A 23,085-nucleotide genomic window follows, 5' to 3' on the forward strand; every position below is an offset into this window, starting at 1 on the left:
ACTTCCTGGTCCTTGTCTCAACAGGGCTTGCACTCCCTTGTACTTCCAACATGGCCGTCCACTGTGAAACACCTTCCTCGCTCTACACCTTGGACGTAGTGTGTTCTATTTATAGACCATGCCTCCCGCGGCTCCGCGCGTCTCAATGCTATTGCGAAGTAGCGACCAGACGTGTGCTCCGTAGCTCGCGGTATTGTTTCCCTTGCTTCTTCCAGCCTACCCATTCCTAGTCCCTTTCCTTCCTTTCCTGATTCCTGGACTCGTGTGCTAGTAGCGTACTCTGTACATTTCCCGGATTCCTGGATCCTTGCATCCCGGAACTTTGAACGCACGCTGGAGTCGGAAGAGACTCGTGCAGCCTTATTCAAGACTCTATCAGTCCGCAAGAAGACATCCATCAAGAAATCCAGCAAAGATCGAACTCAGGTGAGAAGGAGGGGGGAACTCCTTGACAGCCGTTCCCTGGCAATGACCAGACCCCCAGGAGTGGACCAACACCCGTAGCCAGAGGAACAGGGAAAGGAGACCATGCCGGAAGAAAACACAACAAGACCGCCAGAACCAAGATGAGAGGAGAACACCACCTTTACTGCCAAAACAGAACCACCAGAAAAACCACGACCCGCAAGACACTGACTGCTGAAAACCCCTCCGGGAGGAGAGGCAGCGGGGAGAATGAACTTAAAAGACCCACTAGCCGAGGGGACATCCCGTGCAGGGAGAAAAGGCACCATATCCAGTCAGGGAGGCCAGAAAAGCTCGCAGATCGGCGTAAAACCACACGCTTGCAGTTCCCACTCCTGCTATGGGAGGATCCTGCTCAACCCGATGAACACAGAGCAGCCTGCGGAAGTGCATCGGTCCGAGAACGAGGAGATTCCTACCTGCCCTGCAGCCCAAGGTCTGTGCCAACAGCCCTAAGGACACCCCGCCTGTTGGGATAGGAAACAGCAGCAGCAAAGCACATCCATACAAGGCCATAGTACCATCGCTAGGCAGACATAAAAACCGAGAAGGCCCAAAAGGGTGCCGCAAGAACCAACGAGTTGGAAGACCCGGCCGACTCGGTGAATGGCCACTCCACAAGGTGGGAACAAGTCCCCATCATGCCCCCCCTCAGCCAGACCTGCCAGTGCCTGTAGCAACCACGGTTGTCCAGGACTGGGAAGAAGTAACCCCAGGGTGCCCAGGCACAGCCACCACTGCAACATCCTTCCCAACTGTGAGGTCACTGGAATCCATGACTCGAAATCCTGGAGCACCCTCCTTCAGAACAGGTGCAGATGGCACAACAATGGCCACAGAAGGAGGTGGCACCAGGAAGACGCATGATGTCAGAAGCCCCAGCATTCCGAGGAAGGCTCCCACAGTCCCCCCGGAGTAAGAAACAAGAACCCAGAGAGACCTTTGCAGGTTGTCCGCTCTTTCCCTGGGAAGAAGGACCCACCTCTGCAGAGTCCAGAAACGGGCAGTAAGAAACTGGAGATCCTGCGGAGCGTTTCAGATAAGAGCCGCCCCACGTGACAAGGAACCCCAGCACCTCCAGGATCCAGCAAGGCAGACGAATGTGGATGGTCAACCATCCCTCGGATGAAGCTGTGAGCAACCAATCGTCCAGGGAAGGAAAAAAAGTGATACCATGTAGACGCCAAATGCCCAGTACCAGTCCTATAAGCCGTGCGAAGACACCGGGGGCTGCCGGCAGGCCGAAATCCAATGCCATGAACTGGAAACAGGAACAATTCTTTGATGCGGTCATACGGTTGGGAGGGGTAAACCACATAATCTCCCCATTATGCGGACGATATCCTCCTGTACGTCAGGTACCCACACCTTAATGTACCGACCATACTAGAAGTCCTAGATAATTATGCCAAGGTCTCGGGAATACAGTTCCGCAGGCAAAAGTCCTGCCTGTTCCCTTTGGCAGACTTGAGGGGCAAGAACAAGGAGGACCTCCCTTCGGTGGGAATACAGTGGCAACTGACCTCATTCCGATACCTCGGGGTCAATATAATGCATACCCCCGAACTGATGCACGAATACAACACTAAGGCAGCACTTCCTACCCTGCGTAAATCGATGGGCTTTTGGTCTAAGCTCCCCATGAATGGCAGAGCATCAATTATGAAATGATTGTCCTCCCCAGATTTCTCTATGGGTTTCAAAATGTACATCACTATATCAATGCCCCCTTCTTCCGCGTGCTAGAGACATTATTCCGGGAATTCTTATGGGGGAAGGATAGGCACAAGATGGCACTATCCACACTGGCCCTTCCATACAGACAAGGTGGAATTCAACTCCCAAACCTAGAGAAATATTACTTGGCGGCCCAATTTAGCTTTGTGGCTAAGTGGTTAGCGGACAAAATCATGTCCGAAACTACTCTACTACAACACATGATTTCCCTGTTACGAATAAAAGAACTTGTCTGGGCGCCCCAACATCTCCTGAGCGGAGCACCTTTATTAGCTACCTTGGGAAGAAAAATATGGTACAGGTCCAAGACACTCTTGCACTTAGAACATTCATACTCCCCGGAAATTCCAATGATCTCAGACCGTGGCAAAACCAGAGCCGATCTGACGAACATTAGACTCTGGGAAAGAAAGGGAGTTTACACTTGGGGAGACCGATATACAGAAGGCATTTTTTGTGAATTTGCCTAACTGCAGGCTGAAGATGGCATACCCAGTGACCAATTCTTATGGTACTAAAAAATCCGTAGGGTGGCACGGGCTAAATGGGAAGCCTGGCCTGAGGAACCCGAAGCGGACCCCTTTATGACATTACTATATAACTTTGGGGAGGGCTGGAAACCAGTGTTCCAAATATAGGGCCACCTAAGTGAAATTCCTAACCCTCGCAGCGCTGAATTAAAATCCAGGTGGGAAGAAGATCTCGGGCTAGTAATGACCGATAAGGAGTGGGATAGGGCTCTCGTTTTTCCCAAAGAAGTGTCCAGAAATTCCAGGTTTTTACTAATTCAGCTGAATGTACTATACCGCTCATATCTAACTCCATACAGGATGGCAAAGTTCAACTAACAAACTCAACCTAATTGCATTTGGTGCAATGCCGACAAGGCAGATCTTTTGCATATGCTGTGGGAATGCGCAAAGGTGCAGCGCCTTTGGGCTGAGGTAGAACGGGCCTGCAAGAGGGCAGGCATGTGCCGGTATGAATGGCCCCCCAGTGAATGTCTTTTAGGAACTTATCCTAGACTAGCCAAATCCAAACACACAATGAAGCTTATGGACATTGCGTGTGTGCTAGCCAAAAGGACCATTGCAATGGCCTGGAAACGACCTAACGGCCCACAATACAATATAGGGTACAGAGAGCTAGAGCACTGGGTGGCACCGAAACCAAAGCCTGGGAGGACAGTGTTGCCAGATCTACTGATGACTCAAGTGTGGCGCTAGACGCCTGGAAAGAGCTAACGTGGAGTATGTTTCATCCCTCTGATGATAAGCCCACGTGAACACATCCGCTCGAATGTTATTGGAACTCATCACCCGCAGTGGCACCTGTAGTGGGACACTCCTGGGGTCTAGGTTGCCCCCCCCCCCTTGCCTCTCACGCACTCCCCTATACTGGAACTGTTCACACCAGACTATGTTATCAAACACACAGAGTCAATTAATAGTGTTGTTTTTCTTTGTAAGTTATTGTTTTTGTTATATATTATCTGCAAGCGTAAAAGTAGTAGCATGCTAATGTTGTAACCATAAGGAAATGCCAATAAAGAAATTTAAAAATAAAATGAACTGGAAACGTGACCCCTGTCCAGAAAACACCAAAATTATTGAACATTGAACAATACCGGGACACAAACATAAAGGCATCCCGGAAGTCCAGGGCCGCCAGGAAATCGTCCACTCAGAGCAATGGAACCACCTTCTGCATTCATTCCATCAAGAAGTGACATGGCACCAAAAAGTGGGCAGGAGTTCCAAATCCAGCATCCGATGAAATCACCCCCGTCCCGTGACCCATACCCTCCTGGGGGCGGGCTGGAGGGCATGCCACATACAGAGGTCTTGGAGCAGCATCGACAAGGCCCAAGGATACCGGCATGCCTGGCAGCACGGAAGACCTCACGCACCAACTCCTCGAGAGTATCCCTGAGCAGAGTATATCCGATAAAAAGGGAGCTGCACCAATTTCTGAAACCAGTCCAAAAGGCATGCCAAAGACCCCCACATTACCGATGAATGGCCTAATGGACCCCATCGCCATTGCAGACGCTTATACAACCAACACAGGCAAGATCCGAAAAGAAAGCCCCCCTGGGACTTGACCATCCAGAGGAACGAGGCAGGATCTGTGCCGTCTAGCAAGGCCCACAAACTGGACCAATCCCCTAAAGTGCTGCATGAGCTGAGAAGGAAGAGGAAGTTGCTGCTTTGATGAATCAGCAATGATTCCCCCAGAAAACCTGGAATGGGACACTTCTCTGGGGCGAGGGAAAGAAAGACGCTTTCTGATCCCGACCATGGGGGTGGTGTTCTGCGGGAGGATCACATTCGGGAGGGGAACGGGCAGGAGGAATGGGAAACCCCCTTGTTTGACTTTCCCTGAAACCCCAATCATTTAATGGCTTATTGCACAAAGAAGTCAGAAAAACTAATTTTGTTACTAGGGACTTCAAGTCCCATCATTCTTTAAGTACTGGGAAGAGGAAGAGGGCTTATGAGGAACAATGTAGGAGTGGGCAGCTAATTATTGTAAATGACCTAAACCTCAGGGAGACTGGGGGGGTTAAAAGGCCCCCTCAGGTGCAGGTAAGAAAAGGAAGACAAGAGAAGCTGAGGCCAAGACTGCAGTAGAGAAAGCAGGAGGAGAGCAGTGCGAGCAGAAGGAGCAGTGCCGACCGTGTATGCGGCCGGGGTTGGGACTAGAGACGCTGAAACCGTTGAAAAGCCAAAGACTGTGGCTGGTCCAGAGAGGGTCTATGTTTCCAGTGGTCCCAGGTGCAGAGGTCGTTCAACGGGAAGCGTGTCGAAGGAATGCTGGCACTTTGAAGGCTCATTCTGCAGAGGCTGCACCACGGAAGGTGAAAGCAGCGAGGGAAGTTTTCCCTCTGGAAAGGTCGCCAGTGGCTAGTGTGCACCGCAAACTCTCAGGAGCCAGGATGGCTCCAGCATCAAGTGGCACGGGCGAAGGCGGAACAAGATATAGTGTTCAACGGGTTGCTGGAATCCACAGCAGTGGAATACCAGCAACTGCGGAGGGGATTGGAGGCTTGCAACCAACCCAGTGAGTTCACAGTGTGAAAGTGACTGCAGGACGCTGCGATACCGCTCGCTTGGTGCAGGCAGACAGTTTCACTCACGTACGAGTGAAAGAAGTGTTAACAATATTTTTGAATACCGAACTAATAAAAAGCAGCGAAAGTGACCTATTAACAAACCAAGTGACTGTAAAATTGGACATCCGAGTTTATGGAAAGTCCAACCACCCGTGGAGGTAACATTGTCAAAAGCTAATGCCTACAACTATTACCCAAGCCAAGAGAGTCTAAAACCTAAGCAATACAAGTCCAACAGATATTGCCAAAAACAAAAGGGTTGTGAAGTCTGTTATTCATGTCTGATTAAATATGTATAACAACAGCTAATATAAACACATATTGCCAAAGCCAAGTAAGAAGAAGAACAAATATGTATCCTTGTCAATATTTGGTTACTGGTGCAGTGGGGAAACAAAAGTGGCAAAAAGGCTGCCCTTCTGAAGAAGGTTATTCAGAGGGAGAGAAGCATAATTTGCAGAGGAATCTTAAAGAGCACAAAAGTGAATATTTTTTCCCTGAAAGGTTGATAAAAGTGAAATTCTGCTAACCAAAGAACATTGTGAAGTTGGTGCAAAGTTGTTCAAGTCAAAGGTTACTACCGAAACACGTTTTATTTTGTGAAGAGCTGTTCGGGCATCGGTGTATACCCGTATGGCGAACCTTTGATGTAGTAGGCCTGGCATGGGACTAGACCAGGTAGTAGTTGACAAAGTGCTGAACTGTGGTCCTAATACACAATGTTATATAATTTATGGTGCTGAAGGAAGAATTGCAGAATCCTTCTGTGGAGGAGGAATATTTCTTGAATGCATTCAGTTGTGGTGAAAATCATCCAAAAACAATTTGTATTACCTTGTGGAGAAGATTATTTTGAGGTTCATTCATATGTGATGTAGAGAAAGAACACTTTCTTTTGAAGTATTGGAACTTTCTATTGTTCAGTGGAAGTTACAAAGAACTGTGTTAGAACTTTGATCCCGACTAGGACTTTCTTTAGAACTGCAGAATAAAAACCCTGGTTGAATCTGGGGAAGGGGAATTCATCCAGATCATAAGCCAGGACTGTGGCCATATTACAGGTTCAATTGTGATGTTATTCTATTGTGTTGAACTGCCATGCATTACCATATTGATCTGTTGAATGTATAAGTGTGTGGGACAGATACCCTTTGTTAGAGTGTTTCCATTACTTACTTTAGGCAGGGAAATCCTCATTAGGGTAAGGACAGTGAGGCGTCTATCCATCCCTTTTGATTTAAAATGTCGAATTTTGAAAACGCTTTACAAAGTTTTCCACCTCACGTTTTTGACCTCTCACACCACCCACTTTGCCAAGCGCACATCCATAGGCTCTGCGCAGAGCGCAATACAGCTGCCCGGCTGTAGAACTTGAAAAGGCCACATCAGGAGCCCGGGAGGAATGCCCCACCAGCCACGGGAGTAATGTGCCAACCGGAGTCGACTGAGTCGGAAGCAGTACACCCCCTGGAAAAAGAAAAAGCCTGGAAAAGAACCAGGGCACTGCTACACGGACAAGTTCCGCACTCTGCCAATAAACCTTTACGTGCCTGACAAGTAGCTTGAACAAGGCACTGGCAGATGGCAGACCCATGCACAACTTGAGGTCAGTCTTCCTGTTTTACTAGTACATACCATTATCGATATATTTGTGACTCACAACTCTCTCTGAAGTATTGTCTCCATGTGTTACCTTTTAGGTACAAATCCAGACATGCAAGTTGGACGTGAATGACAAATATTAGGCTCTAAGGCCCTGAAGGAGGACCTGTTATCCGAAACGCGTTGGCATATGACACCAGTATAGGAGCCTAGTAGATGTGAATGAACATACACATGTTGAATAATTATTTCTAGGATTGTGTACAATATAGTTGTGTGGCGCCTATAACACAACTGTGTAATGTGATGTGACTGACTTATGAGAACAACTTTTCTACATGTATATGGACACCTGTACCATTGTTTTGGTTGTCATTTTCCTTTGTGACATTTGTCTTCCTAATTATAATTTGAAACCAATTGATTGAATTTGAAGCGGTTCTGTTATTTAATGTTTCTAATATTGAATGGTTTGGGCCAGTTGAAGGCCCCTGTTTGGGTAGTCCAATATCCACGCAGGGATCAATAGCCTGGAATTGAATGCATCTTGAAATACTTTCTAACAATAGAATTAGTCACTGTGTCTTGAGACAAACCGATTATTCGTTTTAGCTCAACACGCGTGCAAAATTGGATTTTGGGATTTCCATATCCCTTGGGAGTGCATAGTAGGGCCACTTATTAGCATATGACAAGTCACGCTTTGGTCACCCCAAACATAACGCAGGCCAAAAAACCAGTAGCTCCGATGGTAGCGCCCAGAAAAGAACAGGGAGGCAGAAACCCAGTAGCAAAAATCCCCATGAACTGCGCAACCAGACGTAGAACAAAAGGAACAGAGTCCTTGTCCAGACCAGTTCCACAACTCTCCTGCAGCAGTCTTCGTGAAAAAATGGAGCAATCTCCATCCAGAGATCCCAAACTTCTTCTACACAGAGTTATTAGTGTAAGAAGTGGAACACACGTAAACACATCTACGCTTCAGACGGCTTTACATACAGAGAGGCTCTCCAGCACATTCAAAACAGTGCCCCAGAGCACGCTAAGAGCCCAGCAGAAAGTGGTCCGTAACCATGGCAACTGCCGACAAAGACCAGAGCAGCCAGAGAGACAGGGGACCAGCTATCACCATTCGATGGCCCCCAACTCCTTACCTGAGCCCCGGCCGATCCCTCAGGGCCGAAAACCACCACCACCTGTAGCGACTGCCCTGCAGATCTCTCCGGAGGCAACCCATGGCTCAAGCAACATCCCCGCTTCGCGAGTCACCCAGGCGTAAGTGACGCACTGTGTCGATACCGGTTGATACCAGAAAACCGTGCTCGGAGCTCAGCAGGAGCACGGCTTCAAAATCCCCTCTACCAGAAGCCCCTCGCTTAGCAGGGGCCCCAGGAGTCCCACCTAGGTAAGACCCAGGGGGGCCCGGCCCAAAGCGACTGTTCCTAGGCCACAGCATCGAAGAGAACCCCGGGCTACACCAGCAGAGGTTGATCCAATGGAAGGTTTGGATTCTGCAAAGGGCAGGATATTTTTTAACTGAGATGGCCGGGTCGAAGGGGACCAATGGGAAAAAGAAATAGAAGAGGTTTTCCTGGGGGAGGTAGGACACCTGATATGCGAGTACTGGGATGAGGAAGAGGGATGTGGAGGTAATGCCATGCAACTTTAAATGTTTCAAGGCAAACTTAACAGGAAAACTAAGAAATATCACCCAAACATGATATTGTCCCATAGTCACTAAAACATGTTATAAACATACACATTTCTAAAGTTTTGGTAAATTTTGACTGCAAGCCTTTAAGTTGGCCATGCCCCTTGGGAGCCACTCCCAACACTTGTGCCACACATCCTTGTTAGAGACCCCCGACCCCCATGATTTCTCTTCCCTCTTAAAGCACTGTACACAGATTAATGCTGTGTAGAAGTACGGCTGCCAGGCATGCGGAGATGGTGTTACTGCCAGGCATGCAGAGATGGTGCCAGGCATGCGGAGATGGTGTTAGGGACTCTCAACCTTTTCAAATGAAAGGGGCCTCGAGGCTCTTAGCAGGCGTCCACTAGTCATGTAACACAGCAAAATATTCTTTGTTCTATTTTCGTTCTCGGGCTTAAATTGTGTGCTTTGGCGCACACGCATTAAAAGGTGTGTTTTCTCTTCCCACAGTGTATACAGAAGTGTTATCACCTTATTGCATTCTAACACTGGATACTCCACATCGGCCACTTGCTGGCAAAGAAGGGTTTGAACCTGTTCAGTGGGCATTTAGTGTTTACGCTCCCAGCACGTCTTGTGAAAATTGGCGCTATTAACCTCATCTTTGTCACGTTTGTAAGATATGCAGCCCTGCCCCAGACTGTTTTTGCTCTAAGCAGCCCCCGCCCCAACCATTATGTTGAAATGGGCCCCCACTCATCTTCAGCCGGGCCTGCAGAATTGAATTGTAAAATATGTTCGATTTGGGTGCAGTGCATTAGGTGTACTTTTCATCATTCCAGAACACAGTGCAACCGGCAACTTCAGCACCCTAAGAAAACAGTACATTGTGTACCATGGCGGCTTTGGCATCCCGGGTGAAAATAAATTGTCCGATGCGCAGCTTCTCCTCTGGTTGCACGCAGCGCGCAGCCAGAAGCCACTGTGCTCGTCCAGGGGTCCATGTTCCGCAACTAAAAGCCCAGCGTGCGCTACCCATTGAAAGCCTGCTCACAGCGGTGGCAGCATAAGTAGCGCCAAGGAAATTACGCACTTCCGGTTATCTGTTCACCAAACGTCAATTTAGAAGGAGTGACCAGTTTTACACGGGTAGCAAATATCGGTGTAACTGCATCTGCCGCTATAAAAACGGCGATTTCTCAAATATATATATATATATATATATATATATATATATATATATATATATAGTTTTAAAACGTTTTAGTCAGTTCCACACGTATATGATACTATAAGTACGCAGACAAAAATGTATCGTAGTATTCAAAGTGCATTCCCACATATTGATTAAAAGAGCAATGGTTATTGATGTATAATCTGTAATTTATTTCATGCTCTATTTCTCTTGAACCTTCAATCTTACTACAGTTGTATGTAGTACACATTAGAAAAACTGTTCTAAGATGGCGCTTCTATTGTAAGCACAGTATGCTACTACCGACCCGGCACTTCCTTTCGGCGGGCAGCTCTGTGCGGAGACGCAGGGCAGGGCTCGGTGGTGACATTTACACCGCTGGGTGTGAACTGCTGGAGGTGGGTGCTCGTTGCACGGCTCGAGCGTTTGCTGGTTACGGAGTTTTGTTCTTCCGATTTCGCGTGATTACACACATCAATCACCCACCTTTCAGTAATTTCGTTTTGGTTGTTGCTATTTGTGTATGTTCTCCCTCCGAAAATATCCCTCATCCCACTACTTGATGGGCAAATGCAGTTCAACTATCTCCCTTTTATTCTTCCTAACGTTGTACGCCTGGTGCTTATCAGTGGGGGCTTTGCTGAGGATGACACACCAGCAACATATCTGTTGACTGAGAGCCGGACTGCATCTGTCCATTCGATAAACGCTAGCTTCTAGGAACAGAAGAGGCAGAATGGTCGCACCGTTTTATTTTTACTTTGGCTTGCAGTAGTGTGAGGGATATTTTAGGCAGCTTATGAAAGTCATCACATTGAAATGTCGTTGCTATTGGCCAAACAAGTATTTGCAAAGCCATCAGATTTTGCTTTTGAATACGAATATGAGCCACATTTGCAGGTATCACCATCATAGTATTGCACCTCCGCCGATGGCAACAGCTAACAAGTGGCGCTAGTGCCTGACAGCAGGGAGTGGCAAATGCCTATGCAAGAGCCAACCATTTGCCACTGCTCATTTTTAACAAATGCATGCAAAGGCACTTGTTATAAATATAAAGTGGCTTGATTAAAACAACGTCATTACACTTGCAGATATTTACCTGATTTCTAGCTGCAATTACTCGTTTCCCGTTCAGCAGGCTGCTAAAAGAGCACAGATCTAGACTTGGAGCTCAAAGGAGGATGTTTTAAGTGGGGAGGCGCAGCTAATCAGTGGAAATGGACAAAGGGTCTAGCTACCCCATGGGCAGTCAATGGTTGGTAAATAACCAAACAAAACCCATAGGCAGTATTTTCTTCCTAGGGGCACAACAAGACTATACTTGCGAGGCACTCTGTTGCTACCCTCTTTAACTGGGCGGCATAGCACGCATTGGACAGCTTGGACCTAAGGCCACAAACCACACATTGGAGGGTGCAATCCTTCTTAATTTCCTTCTACAACGTACTGCCTTTTTCCCAGGCTCTCGTAACCCTTCCTCTTCCTCCTGTGCCATCCCCTTCCCGTTCTGTCCTTGAGGCCATTTCTTGCTTAAAGGAATGGTTTGGTCAAAATGTTTTATTGCCCCTACGGGTCGGCCATGTGTTATTAAGCCTAAGTCGCTCGATTTTAGAAAAATTTCCTATGGACCTTACCCGAGTTTTCATCCATTAAACGCACGCGAAAACGGGCATCAGGGAGCTGCCATTTTGGGATAATCCTATCATTTCCCCCATCGCCCTGGCTGACCTGCTTTTGCGGCACTAAATCATATCCCCCGCCCCTGAGCCTGACATTATCAAAACATTCATATTCCCCACCTCTCTCCGCGATGTTTCTGTGCTGCGTAGGCAAACGCGCCCAGTCGTCTTCTACGCGACTTCACACAGAACCCGGAAACCAACACAGATCAGCTCACAACACAGCGTGCCACAATTCGGAATATGAAACTGTACTTTAAAATCAAACATCAACACGGTAAATTTGGTAAAGTACATTTATTTGACATTAAATGTTTATAAAATATTCAGCAATTGCCATATGAACTCCAAAGGTCATTTATTTTCTTTTATCTCTATCCGCAAATCCGTAAAAGTTTATCGTGAGTCACGCGCTGTTCCTTTGTAGACAGGGTGTTGGTTTTCGTTCAAAGAAGCACTTTTGTCGCACGTTGAACCGCAAGGCTGTTCCATCAAGTAGGCACTAGGCCAGCGTAAAGGTTGATATGTTGCTCCTAGCCGCTAGTACCGCGTAAGGGCATATGGGCCCTTGGCGATCGTCCCATAAGATCATCAGAATGGTGCAGTTGTTTACATTAAGCTGCAGCTGGTGGTTGAAAAAACTTATCTGCCGGTGTTTGAAACTGGTGGCAGTGGCAAAAGGGAAGTATATACCTGTTTTGAAAACATAAAATTTATAATTAGTCTCGCCAGCCGATCTTTATTAATATTATTCATTTTATTTATTACGGACGAGCTGAAACTATTTGCTTTCAAGGATAGTGCAATGGAGTATGTTCGGCTCTAACATCAATGCCAAAACTAACGAAATAAATCGAGGTTAGTACACAATGAGAAAGGACTTTTTGTCTACATGCGTGTGGAATGTGGACCTGCAGGCCCATGTGCCCGCTACAAGGACGATCCCACAAACGTTTTCAAAGCTCTTCATTTATTCATGCATCCATTCATTAATTCTTCATTCCGGTATAAAAGCGTCTAACGAGTTACTTACATTATATGTGCAATTTCCATTGTGTCTCTGCGTAATGCAGTCCGTAAATCCCACTGTGCTTTTGACAACGATTTTTCGTATACTGAACTAACATGAAACTCGGTCTAGTTTAAGAATTTTCTGCCTTATAGTCTTTTACGTTATTGCACCCCCCAGCCCCTCTTAAAATGAATTTCTTTCGGCATGATCCCTTTCTCTCAAGGTAAAAAAACAATAAAACCGTATACAGCCAGTGCGAGTTGTGGGCCTCTTCAGGGCGCGAGCTGAAAATCAAAGCCGCTGACCTTCACTAGAAATGAGCATACATTCTTTCTTTGCAACATCCCGTAGTAAAGCCATCTGTGAGAACTTGAAGGTTCGTATCCATCTATGTACTGCGCCTCAATGTGCAAATGCGAACGTGCTGCTGAAGAATATCTAGGGCTGTTGTCAATGTGGTGCGCACTTCCGAAAGCTGTTGCGCCGATTCGTATCCGCATGGTCCCGCTTCCACCGGAATTACTTGAATGTCAGGCTCTGCATCAAGTGCGTGGGTTGACGATTCAACAACTGCCTGAAACATAGTATTTTCATTAGTAAGGATTACAATATTGAAAACACAACACATGCTTGCGGTCGACCGCACAGGTACATATCAACGGCTAACCACGAATGAAACGTGTAGAACAATCAAACGACAAGTGTTCCAGTCCTGATGATCATGGTCGATTGAGCTGTCAGTATCCATACCTCGTGCTGCTGAAGAACATCTAGGGCTGTTGTCAATGTGGTGGATGCTTCAGCATCGCCCTGAAAGACAGTACTTGCATTAGTATGGATAACACTAATTATAACTGAAAACAAACACCAGGGACGACAACTAAGGTGTATATCAATTGGAAAGCACTAACCAAACAATTGGTAAAATAATCACACGATACATACAAACTCTTACTTGACATGCATAAAACAAGTCTGTAGCGGAATGGCCAAGTATGATTACCTGATATGCGCTAGAAGTGGTTGATAACTGCGAGCACGTGACGGAAGTAGAATGTTCTTGCTTCAGATTCAAGGGATAGTCAAGAAGTTGTAAAGGTAAATTGTTTGATAATGAAAAGCTAACTTTTAAAATTGCCATGTAAGGAGACAGAATACTTGAGTAATGCGCAATATAGCACAGCTCCCTGTGCTCATATATAGATTTCTGTTTGTGGGTTATGAAATCTAAAAATAATATATTGATAAATGTCATTATTCAAAAAGTTATACACTCATATCAATGTCGAAAGTATTACAAATTGGAAACAACACCTAAAATATAAATGGATCCATTCGGCTACCTACACTCTACCGCGAGGCCTAAAGCTAAAAAACGGACACTTGACTCACCAGTGGCGGATTGTGGACGAATAGAGTGGGAATAGCGTTTGCGAGCAGTTTTCGTGTCGATCGCCGTTTATTCTTCTTTGTTACCCAAGATGTGGTTTACATGTTCGAGGGAAAGTGCCAGCTGCAGATGCGGTATCGATCACCCCTCTTGTCCTCAAAGACTTCTTGGACTCTACTTTCCAGCTCATCCAGTGGATATCCGCAATGTCTGACCCATTCTCTTATTCGATCAACAGTTTTAGGGAATGCATGCATTGTAGTGCCTTCAGATTTAGCATGGGTCTTCAAAGGGCAACCGCTAATCGAACAGGCAGGCATTGTTGAAAATTCTGAAAAGTAAATATCAAGATTATTATAAAACCTTGATGAATAAAAATGTCATAAAAAAGTAAATGAAACATACCATGCTCAATGCAAGGTTTGTTTTGGTCGCCGGAACTATACCAGTACATCATGTGCGGCTTAGTATTTGCATGAATTACAGATTTTGTTTTTAATTATGTGACTAAACTCTGAACATGTGACTCGTCCCTTGGATGTTCTGTCTTGCACGAAAAGGAACCATGCTTACATTGTAGACTGGACCCCAGAAGGATGCAATTCGCTGACAATTGACACAGATGAAAATAAATAGATCTATTGATAGCATAACAATTGAAACTCAAGTCAATAGCAATGAGACCAATGACCATAGCTGAATTGGGTACTGTAATAGCAAATAGATTGAAATGTAAAAATGACCGAAATATGACTAGGATACATGGCCTTATCTTGACCAACAAACAGTTGGTCGAGCAGTATGTTGCAGGAGAACAGGTCGATGGCCACAGGTAGCACACTGACGAGTTTGCTCGAAGCGGTCACAGATAGCACGGCGACGAGCAGATTAGCAAAGATCTCAGTGCTTCTCAGGTAGAAGGTTCAGGAGTTGACTTGCAAAGCACAAAGATGTTCTCATGAGACATATCAAGTGGTTTATAAAGTATTAGAAACAGGGGTGTGTTTGTGAATGAATGACGTGTGTATGTCGTGGTATTATGTTTATTGCAGGGGGGCGGCCTGCCTGGAGACACGGGGTCTGAGGAGGCCATGTGAGTGATGGCCCCTGGGCGTGGGATACCTTTTGAAGTGTACATGCCGTTTGGCACCTTCGCCGTTTGCGCCTGTGACAGCCCCCCATGCCAGCGCTCGTCCCTGGGTGCGAACCGCCTTTGATAGAGGGGGTGGGATGGATGGGCCTGGGGCTTGCAGATAAGGCACAGGAAGACTGCTGAATGGAGACACACTTATGTGGATTGCAGTGGGGCGGCCTGCCTCAGGGAGGCCTGCCTGGAGACATGGGGTCTGAGGAGGCCATGTGAGCGATGGCCCCTGGGCGTGGGATACCTTTTGAAGTGTACATGCTGTTTGGCACCATGGCCGTTTGTGCCCGTGACAGCCCCATATGCCAGTGCTCATCCCCGGGTGCGAACCGCCTTTGATAGAGGGCCTGGGGCGTGCAGGCAAGTGTGTGGGAGCGAGGGGCCATCAGGCCCCTCTCATCCTTTACTTCTCAGTAGAAACCCGTAACAAGTGCCTCCAGTAGTGGGTTCGCCCCTTGCCCTTATGTGATGTTAATTTTGGATGACATTCGCGTAGATGGGAACACTGAGCAGGACACGGGGCATCCATTTTTGTACCCCCTTTCCACTCCATCTTGGTGACCAGGCCTCACTGCGATAGTACAGCGCGCAGAGCACATGGCCCACACCCTCGTTTCCACTCTGACTGGAAAACTCCAGAGGTATTTGCAACAGCTAATAAATGTAACACATCACTCTCTGAGATCACAGCCCTGCATGCGAACCGGCCTGAACCAAGCACATAGCTCGTTCATCTCCACAAACATGTCCTTGCCCACGCACCCTCGCCAGTGGAAACTTACTGCCATTCTGACCCTGTGTCCCTGCAAGGTATACTCTTCATGTGCCAGACCACTGACCACGCCATGATGCCCACCTAGCAGATCCCCAACTAACATTAGACCCCTACTGCAGTATATCGTTGCCTATCAATAACAAATGCCACATACCGGAGATTCTTGTGAGCACAGACCCACACTTCAAACAGTGTATTATAGTGGTCAAGACCCTTGACCCAAGGCCTGTATTATCCAATGTTAATTGATAGTATAGATATATGTGTGACTTTTATAGAGACATAACCGACTGAAAGACTTTGAACAAGTGTTATTTAGTGCATGCATTATTGATAATAGATTATGTTAGCTTAAATAGTGACCTGAACTTCACCCATTCCGAGCACAGATGTCTGACGTCCATCCTTGAATGGAGACACACTTGATTCATTAAAAAAATCGAAACAACCGTTGTTAAAATATATGTGGTGTTTTATTTTGTATCTTATTTTGATGACACAAAAATACAAAACTTTACACATTGTACAGTTCAGGTTGCAGCACAGCGAGAGAAAATCCCCTGTACTGACCGCTGTCACCCGGGAACGTTTCTCTTATGGCACAAACGGCACAGGCGGGTATCACTCTTCGAACGCGGTGTCCAAGCCTCCCGTGAAGCCACCATGTAAAGGAACGATAAGCCACCAGCCTGTACCACCTGTGAAAAGGAATGAAACAAACTGTTTTTAAATGACCAAGATAAGTTTAATAAACGTTTGTTGTCAATGACAATTCTTGTAACTAATGGCATTCTGCTCGGACAAATGCTGTCTAGACACTGTACACTATTGAAAGACTTTCGTGCGTTACAATGATATGTATATGTAATTTTGGATATAGTAGAAGACCATGAAATAGGAGTGGCATGACAAGCAGAGTATACTTACTCGTTACTCGGATAAGCACCATCATTATCCTCAACACGGACCGTGTGAGGCAGACTGCCCTGAAGTCTAGCAGCTCGGTGATGCATTGCGGTCGTGGCTCGCCTTCAGAAATGTAGGCCACGCATCCCGAGTTTTCACAGCAGCAGCAGTTCTCGTCCTCGGTTGGCATTAGCTTGCACCGATTGCATGTGCACCAGGTGGAAACACCGTCCATGCGACTAGGTCCAGGCTCTTCAGCTGTTGAATCGTCCTCCCAACTGCCGTCCGAAGACCCATCATTTTTGCGTGTTTCCCTTTCCAGTAGTTCCTCCCCGGTATACTCGGACTCGTACATGTAGGGCATTATTGTAGCCATTGTGTGTTAAACAAACTAAAATAATTGATAGCGGTGGTACTGGTATCTGTTCACACGGGCTACAAGCAACGAAGGTAGCTCACCAGAGCACAGAAACGAGTCACATAATACTCAAAGTAACACAGAGAGAGGACTGGAATCAAAAATCTGCTGCTGTGTGTTGTGAAACGGTCTGTTTATACTTATTAAGGAAAGAGGCGTCCTGCCATTTCCATGGCGACACGTCATTAGCTGAAGCGCAGCGAATGTTGACACGAGACGTGCTTTGGCGATGTGAAATGGGCGGTATGTGTCTGCTGATGACAGGCTCAGGGGCGGGGGATTTGATTTAGTGCCGCAAAAGCAGGTCAGCCAGGGCGATGGGGGAAATTATAGGATTATCACAAAATGGCATCTCCCTGAAGCCTGTTTTCGTGTGCGTTTAATGGACGAAAACTCGGGTAAGGTCCATAGGAAATTTTTCTAAAGTCGAGCGATTTAGGCTTAAAAACACATGGCCGACCCGTAGGGGCAATACAAAATTTTGACCGAACCATTCCTTTAAGGTCGTTCTCTGTCATTTCACCTGCAACATCTTCCCCCTGTTTAACATCCTTCGTGGGGGTGAACTTCCTTTAGATAGTTTCTGGGGGGGTCTTTGCGTTATTTTTATGGAATGTCCTTTGGATGGTCCTCCATCTCCTGTTCCCCCTTTGGGCCTTTGTGTCAATTCCTGACCCCTGTTTGAACTGAAATATTCACTCAGGCGCTCTTCTGCCATCTTCCCTACTCCTATGACCTGTCACCTTGTCCTGGGCTGGAAAACATTATGGTGCAGACCATTGGTGCCGCCTCTTTGTCCTCGATTTCCTTCTCACTGATGGGCGTGCAGCCCCAGTTTACCAATAGTGTATTGGGCTCTTTTCCTCTGTGTCTTGGTTGGCTGCACTGTTGCTGTGCTCTTGGGCTTCCTCAATTGTTCGTTGTGATGTCTCTCGCTAGGGGACGGGGTCTCATTCTTTTTTACTTTGTCCTTGCGCATTCTCTCTTCGCCCCTTCCTCCACCTTTGCGTTTTCTACCTCCTTTCTCCCCATCGCATCTTGTTGGACCCCGTATTCGTATGTAATGTTGATGACACATGTGACGCCACTTCCAGTGCTTTCACTTTACTGTTCTTGGCATCCTCTCTCCCTTCCCTTTGTTTTACTGTCTCCTGCTTCTTCTGTTGTTCGACTGCTTCTCTGCTAGTCACCTTCTTGCACTCTTTCCACCTTTGCGACTATGGGTATACCGTGGGAGTGAGGGTAGTTTTACGTCAAAACGTGTTTTGTCCTTCCCTTCTGCTGTTGATCTCCTCCTTAGATTTATAGTGGTTTCTGTGGGTATGCAGCAGATGTGTTTCCCAGCCATCCCTGTGTGCTGTGGATCCTGCTTGTCCAGCCATGTCATCTTGAGGCACTTCGTCTTTCTCAGAATTGTTGACGTTGATTGAGGGTCTTCGAAGTCATGTCTGAGCCACTGCCCAAGTGGCTATGCTACAGCACCCGAGATCTTGAATGTGCCATGGATCTCTTTTTTTAAATATTTTTTTCTCCAGCGGCAGCATGGTTAGCTTCATGGAGTGGGGCGATCTCCGACCCCAGGGGGCTGGAAAGAGTTGCTCACCATCAGGGAGAGGAAACTGTTGTGAAAGGGAAATGTTGTGCTCTCAGTGTTTAGTATGCTAGACCTTAGTATTTAAGGAAGACAGTCTGGCATCAGTGGCCGTGATGAGTCCCTTTCGTTAAGGCAGAGATGTGTGCTGTTCGGTTCCCTCGCCAGAGATCCCGTGCTTTTCTCTGCAAAGCAATTGTGTAAACAGTAGGTGGCCAGGGTTTCATTTCCCTCTTCCAGGGACACTTGAATTTTTTTTCTCCAGGTTCTGTGTCATGTAGTGTCGGCCTGTGCAGCAGGGCTTACCACATCAGTTGCAAAGTGCCGGTGAGTTTTGCCGTGCCGCACGTCTGATGTGCCCCCACCTCCCGGAGTGACATGCCCCTGTCAGGTGCTGGTTTGGGAGAGACAGGGTGAGGGCGGAAGATTGGCGAGCCGCTGTCACTGTGGCAAAGCGGCAGACAGCTGCCTGTCGGGGAAAACAACAGAGGGCCGTCAGCACATGCACTGGCCGACTGCTGTGCCCTTTCGTGCCGGGATTGGTGGAGGGTGGAGTGTCAGTTATCTTGGTGCCTTGAGGAACGGTAAGTGTTGTTTCCTTCCTCTGCCGGGATCGGCGGAGGTCAGGGCAGAACGCCAGGATTGACAAAATTCAGTGCAGGATTAACGAGGTTCAGCGCAGGATGCCAGGATTGGCAAAGTTCAGTGCAGGACACCAGGATTGGCGGGAAACATTACAGGACGCTGGGATCAGCGGGGGCGCAATACCCCTTTTCCCTTGGAAATTCAGGGCACCGAGATCGGTAGACCCATCAAAGGACGCCGGGATCGGCAGAGGTGCAGAGTCTCCCTTTCTTGAGCATCAGGAGGCCGGGATCGGCGGAACTCTTACCAGGGTGCCCTCGGAATCATGTGGGCCTACACAGGTAGGTTTCTCTGTGTCGGACGACGGGATCGGCGGTACTCTTACCAGGATGCCCTCAGAATCATGTGGGCCTACATGGGTACGTTTCTACTTGTCGCCAGTTGTTGCTACTCTCTCTAACTGGGCGGCAGAGCGGGTAGTGGACAGCTTGGACCTAAGGCCACAAACCACACACACACAAAGCCATTGGAGGATACAACCCATCTTTATGTCTCTACAACATATTGCCTTTTTCATTAGCACTTGTAGCCCTTCCTCTTCCTCCCGTGCCATCCCCTTCCTATTCTGTCCTTATGGCTGTTCCTCGCTTAAGGTCCTTCTCTGTCATTTCACCTGCAACAGACTCATTCGTCAAATGGTATGGGAAGGGCTACCTTCAGAGAATTTGTATGGGTGGCCAAATTTACTTGTATGGTGCCCCATTTCCGTTGGCAACTTGTGTTGAATGCAACCAATACATTTCATTCCCATTGGGCCAGTGGCATTTCCCCAAATCATGGTATGTTTTAAATACAAAATGCACATTTTGTTGGTAACAATCGGCATGGCTGTGTTGTTGTCCATGGTTGAATTCATCAGTTGGTAGTCAATTATGCATATTTAGCTGCATTATACCATATCCCAAGTGAGAGGGAGCTGCAACTGCAGTGTCATTGAGGTGTCAATGGGCAGTCAGAAAGGAGGTCCCAGGAAACTGATTGGATACTGTGATTCTTGAATTTATGTCATGGCATAGTATCACCTAGCATAGCATCCCCTGGACTCACAGCACATTTTTCCATACAATTCTAGCAACATAACAACATAGGTTACACAATAGAATGCACATCGAACAAACACAAATGTCTTCACTAAATTGCCCTAAACACCACACTAACCCTCTTGAGATACACCAACACAATTCTCCACCCACCTTAAACACCATTCTGACCAATACCACAGTCAACCACACAAACAATTCACGTTGACATCCTGCAGTGCAAATGAACTACTGCTCTAGACAAGTCACAAAATAGCTTTAAGCTATCTGCAGTGAGTATGTGTATCTTTTCAGATCTACACACATCAACATTGCAACAAATCAACGTTGTCGTGCCCTGCGTTAGTCCCCTACCTACTGCTTATAGATTCAGAAGCTCCAAGAAACGTGAACAAGGGAGAACTTGTGTTATGCAAGACTCAATAACAGCATAACAGCGCTGTTCATGGCTGAAGTTCTGGCCACAGTTTCAACAGCCTCCTACTTAGAAAAATATGGGGCTCTAAATCCCCCATTTTCTTTGCTGTCCCCGCTTGTATGTTCAAGGGGACTTGGTGTCTCTCAAAACCATGTGACAAGGTTTGATGCCCAATGAGAGAGCGAGAGAGCTTGGAAGGATTTTATAGAGAAGCCCCCAAAAGGGGCGTTCTTGGAAAACATGGAGACAATTGTACACGTCGAGAGAGATAACGCTGAGCAGAGCGCCCCTTTTGAATACTCATCGGAGCTACTCCCGGCGTCCCAATTATTGGATTCAGACTCAACTGACTGATTAGTCTCTATGACAGAGTTGTTACAGCCAGACGATTTGGAACCAACAGCACACAAATGCAACAGTCTAGCCAAAAGACCAGGAATAGCAGGGGAACTGATACTTCAAAGAATGATTGGAGTGTATATAGAAACCTGACTTAGCAGTTTAAAAATCCCACACAAACACAAGAAGTGGAACGACTGGAATGTCCTGTAATATCCAAAACCTCTGATGGCTTTTGAAGAAAAGCAAAGAGAAGGAGAAAAAATTCTCTTTGCGCACAATTTAAGCTATGATTTAGAACTAATAACGGAGCAGAGAAGACTGAGGCGCGACCTAAAGAAGTTAAAAGCTGGAAATTGCCCTATTAATGCTGAACTGGTGAAAACCAGGAAACAACAATACACAAACTGGATAAAGGCCCGTGAACATAAAATGTTGCAGGAAGATGCAGAGCAAATGCTGAAGATAATCTTGATAAGGAAATGGGAGATATTTGGAAACTATTAAGTTCAACAAATACCCCATTAGAGGCACTACAATGCAACGCATTGGCAGGAAATGAGTGGATTGACCACTTCACAATGGTGTTTAATGACAAAGAAAAGATTGTGTGCAGAGGAGTCTGGAGTTCAAGCTCTTTATGGTAATTCTCCACCGAAGAAGAGGAGACCTTGATGCTCATTAAAAAAAACAGCAACTCAAGGGCCTCTGGGCCAGACGGGCTGACAAATGCCCTTCTCATGGAGGAACCTGAACAATGGGCTAAGTTATCGGGGATACTTTAACGTATTAAAAGGTTAGAGCAGGTCCCAGCTTCCTGGAAGATGTCGGTAGTGGTACCGATATTCAAGAAGGGCGGTAGCCCAAGCAGTTATTGGCTGATCGCCCTCTTGCACATCGTTGGTAAGGTGTTCGCCAAAATGGTTCTGGGAGGACTGGAAGCATGGACAACTAGGGCTGGTCACTTCGACATGTGGCAGACCAGTTTTGTCAGGGGAATGAACACGACATTGAACATGCTCCTAATTAATCTCCTGAAAAGATGGTTCATCAAGACAAACTGTAAGACACACTTGCCCTTCATTGACCTAGCCAAGGCCTTTGACTCAATAAACAGACACCAACTCTGGACTAAATTGGACAAATGATGGCACCAAAGGGATATACTGGAAGCCTTTAAAGATCTATACACAGACAAAAAGCTTCAGATAAAGTTGGATCAAAGGTGCACCCTGTCACGTTTTATTATTAACATCAAGAGGATTCAAACAGGGCTGCCCGTTGGCACCAGCCTTGTTCAACTTGTTTCTATCTGACCTTCCGGCTACTCTGAGGTTCTTCCCTGTTCGTCCAAAACCATCAAGGACCATATTGACACCCTTGTTCCGACTCTCGCCGACTTCTGTAACCATTCCTTCGCCTCTGGAGTCTTCCCCTCCCCCTGCCCCTTGAAGCACTCTTTTGTCCGCCCACTTCTTTAAAAATAACACAGCTGACCCCTCTTGCCCGGTTAACTATATCCGATCTCTATCACTCCTTTCCTGGGCAAACTCTTGGAAAAGCTGCCCATCTGCCAGCTTAATCTTCACACCAACCCTGTTGGTTGTCTCCAGGACCATCACTCTGGCTTCAGAGCTGCCAGAAGCATGGAAACATCTCTCCTGAACATCCATGAAGACTTGCTCTTCAAACCTTGACTCTAACATCCCTTCTGTCATCACCCTACTCAATCTCTTCTGCCTTTGACACGGTCAACCATGCCATCCTGCTCAACTGTCTCTGTGATAACCTGGGTATCACCGATCAGGCCCTGGCCTGGCTGACATCTTTCCTCTCTGATCGACCCTCCCAGGTCCAACTTGGATCGTTTCTTTTCTCCATCTCACTCTCTACTTGTGGTGTTCCCCAGAGGTCTAGCTTCTCTCCCTGGCCATTCAACCAATACCTGGCACCCCTT

General features: G+C 46.9%; 2 protein-coding genes across 6 annotated transcripts in view; one reads left to right on the forward strand and one right to left on the reverse strand.

The window, feature by feature from the left end:
• Positions 1 to 9,658, reverse strand: part of AASDHPPT (aminoadipate-semialdehyde dehydrogenase-phosphopantetheinyl transferase) — a 512,586-nt gene extending 502,928 nt beyond the window's left edge. The window contains exon 1 of one of the 2 annotated variants that reach the window (XM_069640723.1): positions 9,469 to 9,658. In XM_069640723.1, the coding sequence (XP_069496824.1) occupies positions 9,469 to 9,612 (144 nt within the window). In that variant the 5' untranslated portion in view covers positions 9,613 to 9,658. The remainder of the gene's footprint in view (positions 1 to 9,468) is intronic. The other variant, XM_069640722.1, reaches the window with a different exon arrangement.
• KBTBD3 (kelch repeat and BTB domain containing 3) overlaps positions 8,012 to 23,085 on the forward strand; it is a 358,982-nt gene continuing 343,908 nt past the window's right edge. The window contains exon 1 of one of the 4 annotated variants that reach the window (XM_069640718.1): positions 8,012 to 8,194. In XM_069640718.1, the coding sequence (XP_069496819.1) occupies positions 8,155 to 8,194 (40 nt within the window). In that variant the 5' untranslated portion in view covers positions 8,012 to 8,154. Of the gene's footprint in view, positions 8,195 to 8,231; positions 8,325 to 10,062; positions 10,167 to 12,208; positions 12,309 to 23,085 lie in introns of those variants that run through there. The other 3 variants (XM_069640720.1, XM_069640719.1, XM_069640717.1) reach the window with 3 other exon arrangements.

Source organism: Ambystoma mexicanum, chromosome 7q (genome assembly GCF_040938575.1).
Source record: "Ambystoma mexicanum isolate Mex_15411 chromosome 7q, UKY_AmexF1_1, whole genome shotgun sequence".
NCBI lineage: Eukaryota > Metazoa > Chordata > Amphibia > Caudata > Ambystomatidae > Ambystoma > Ambystoma mexicanum.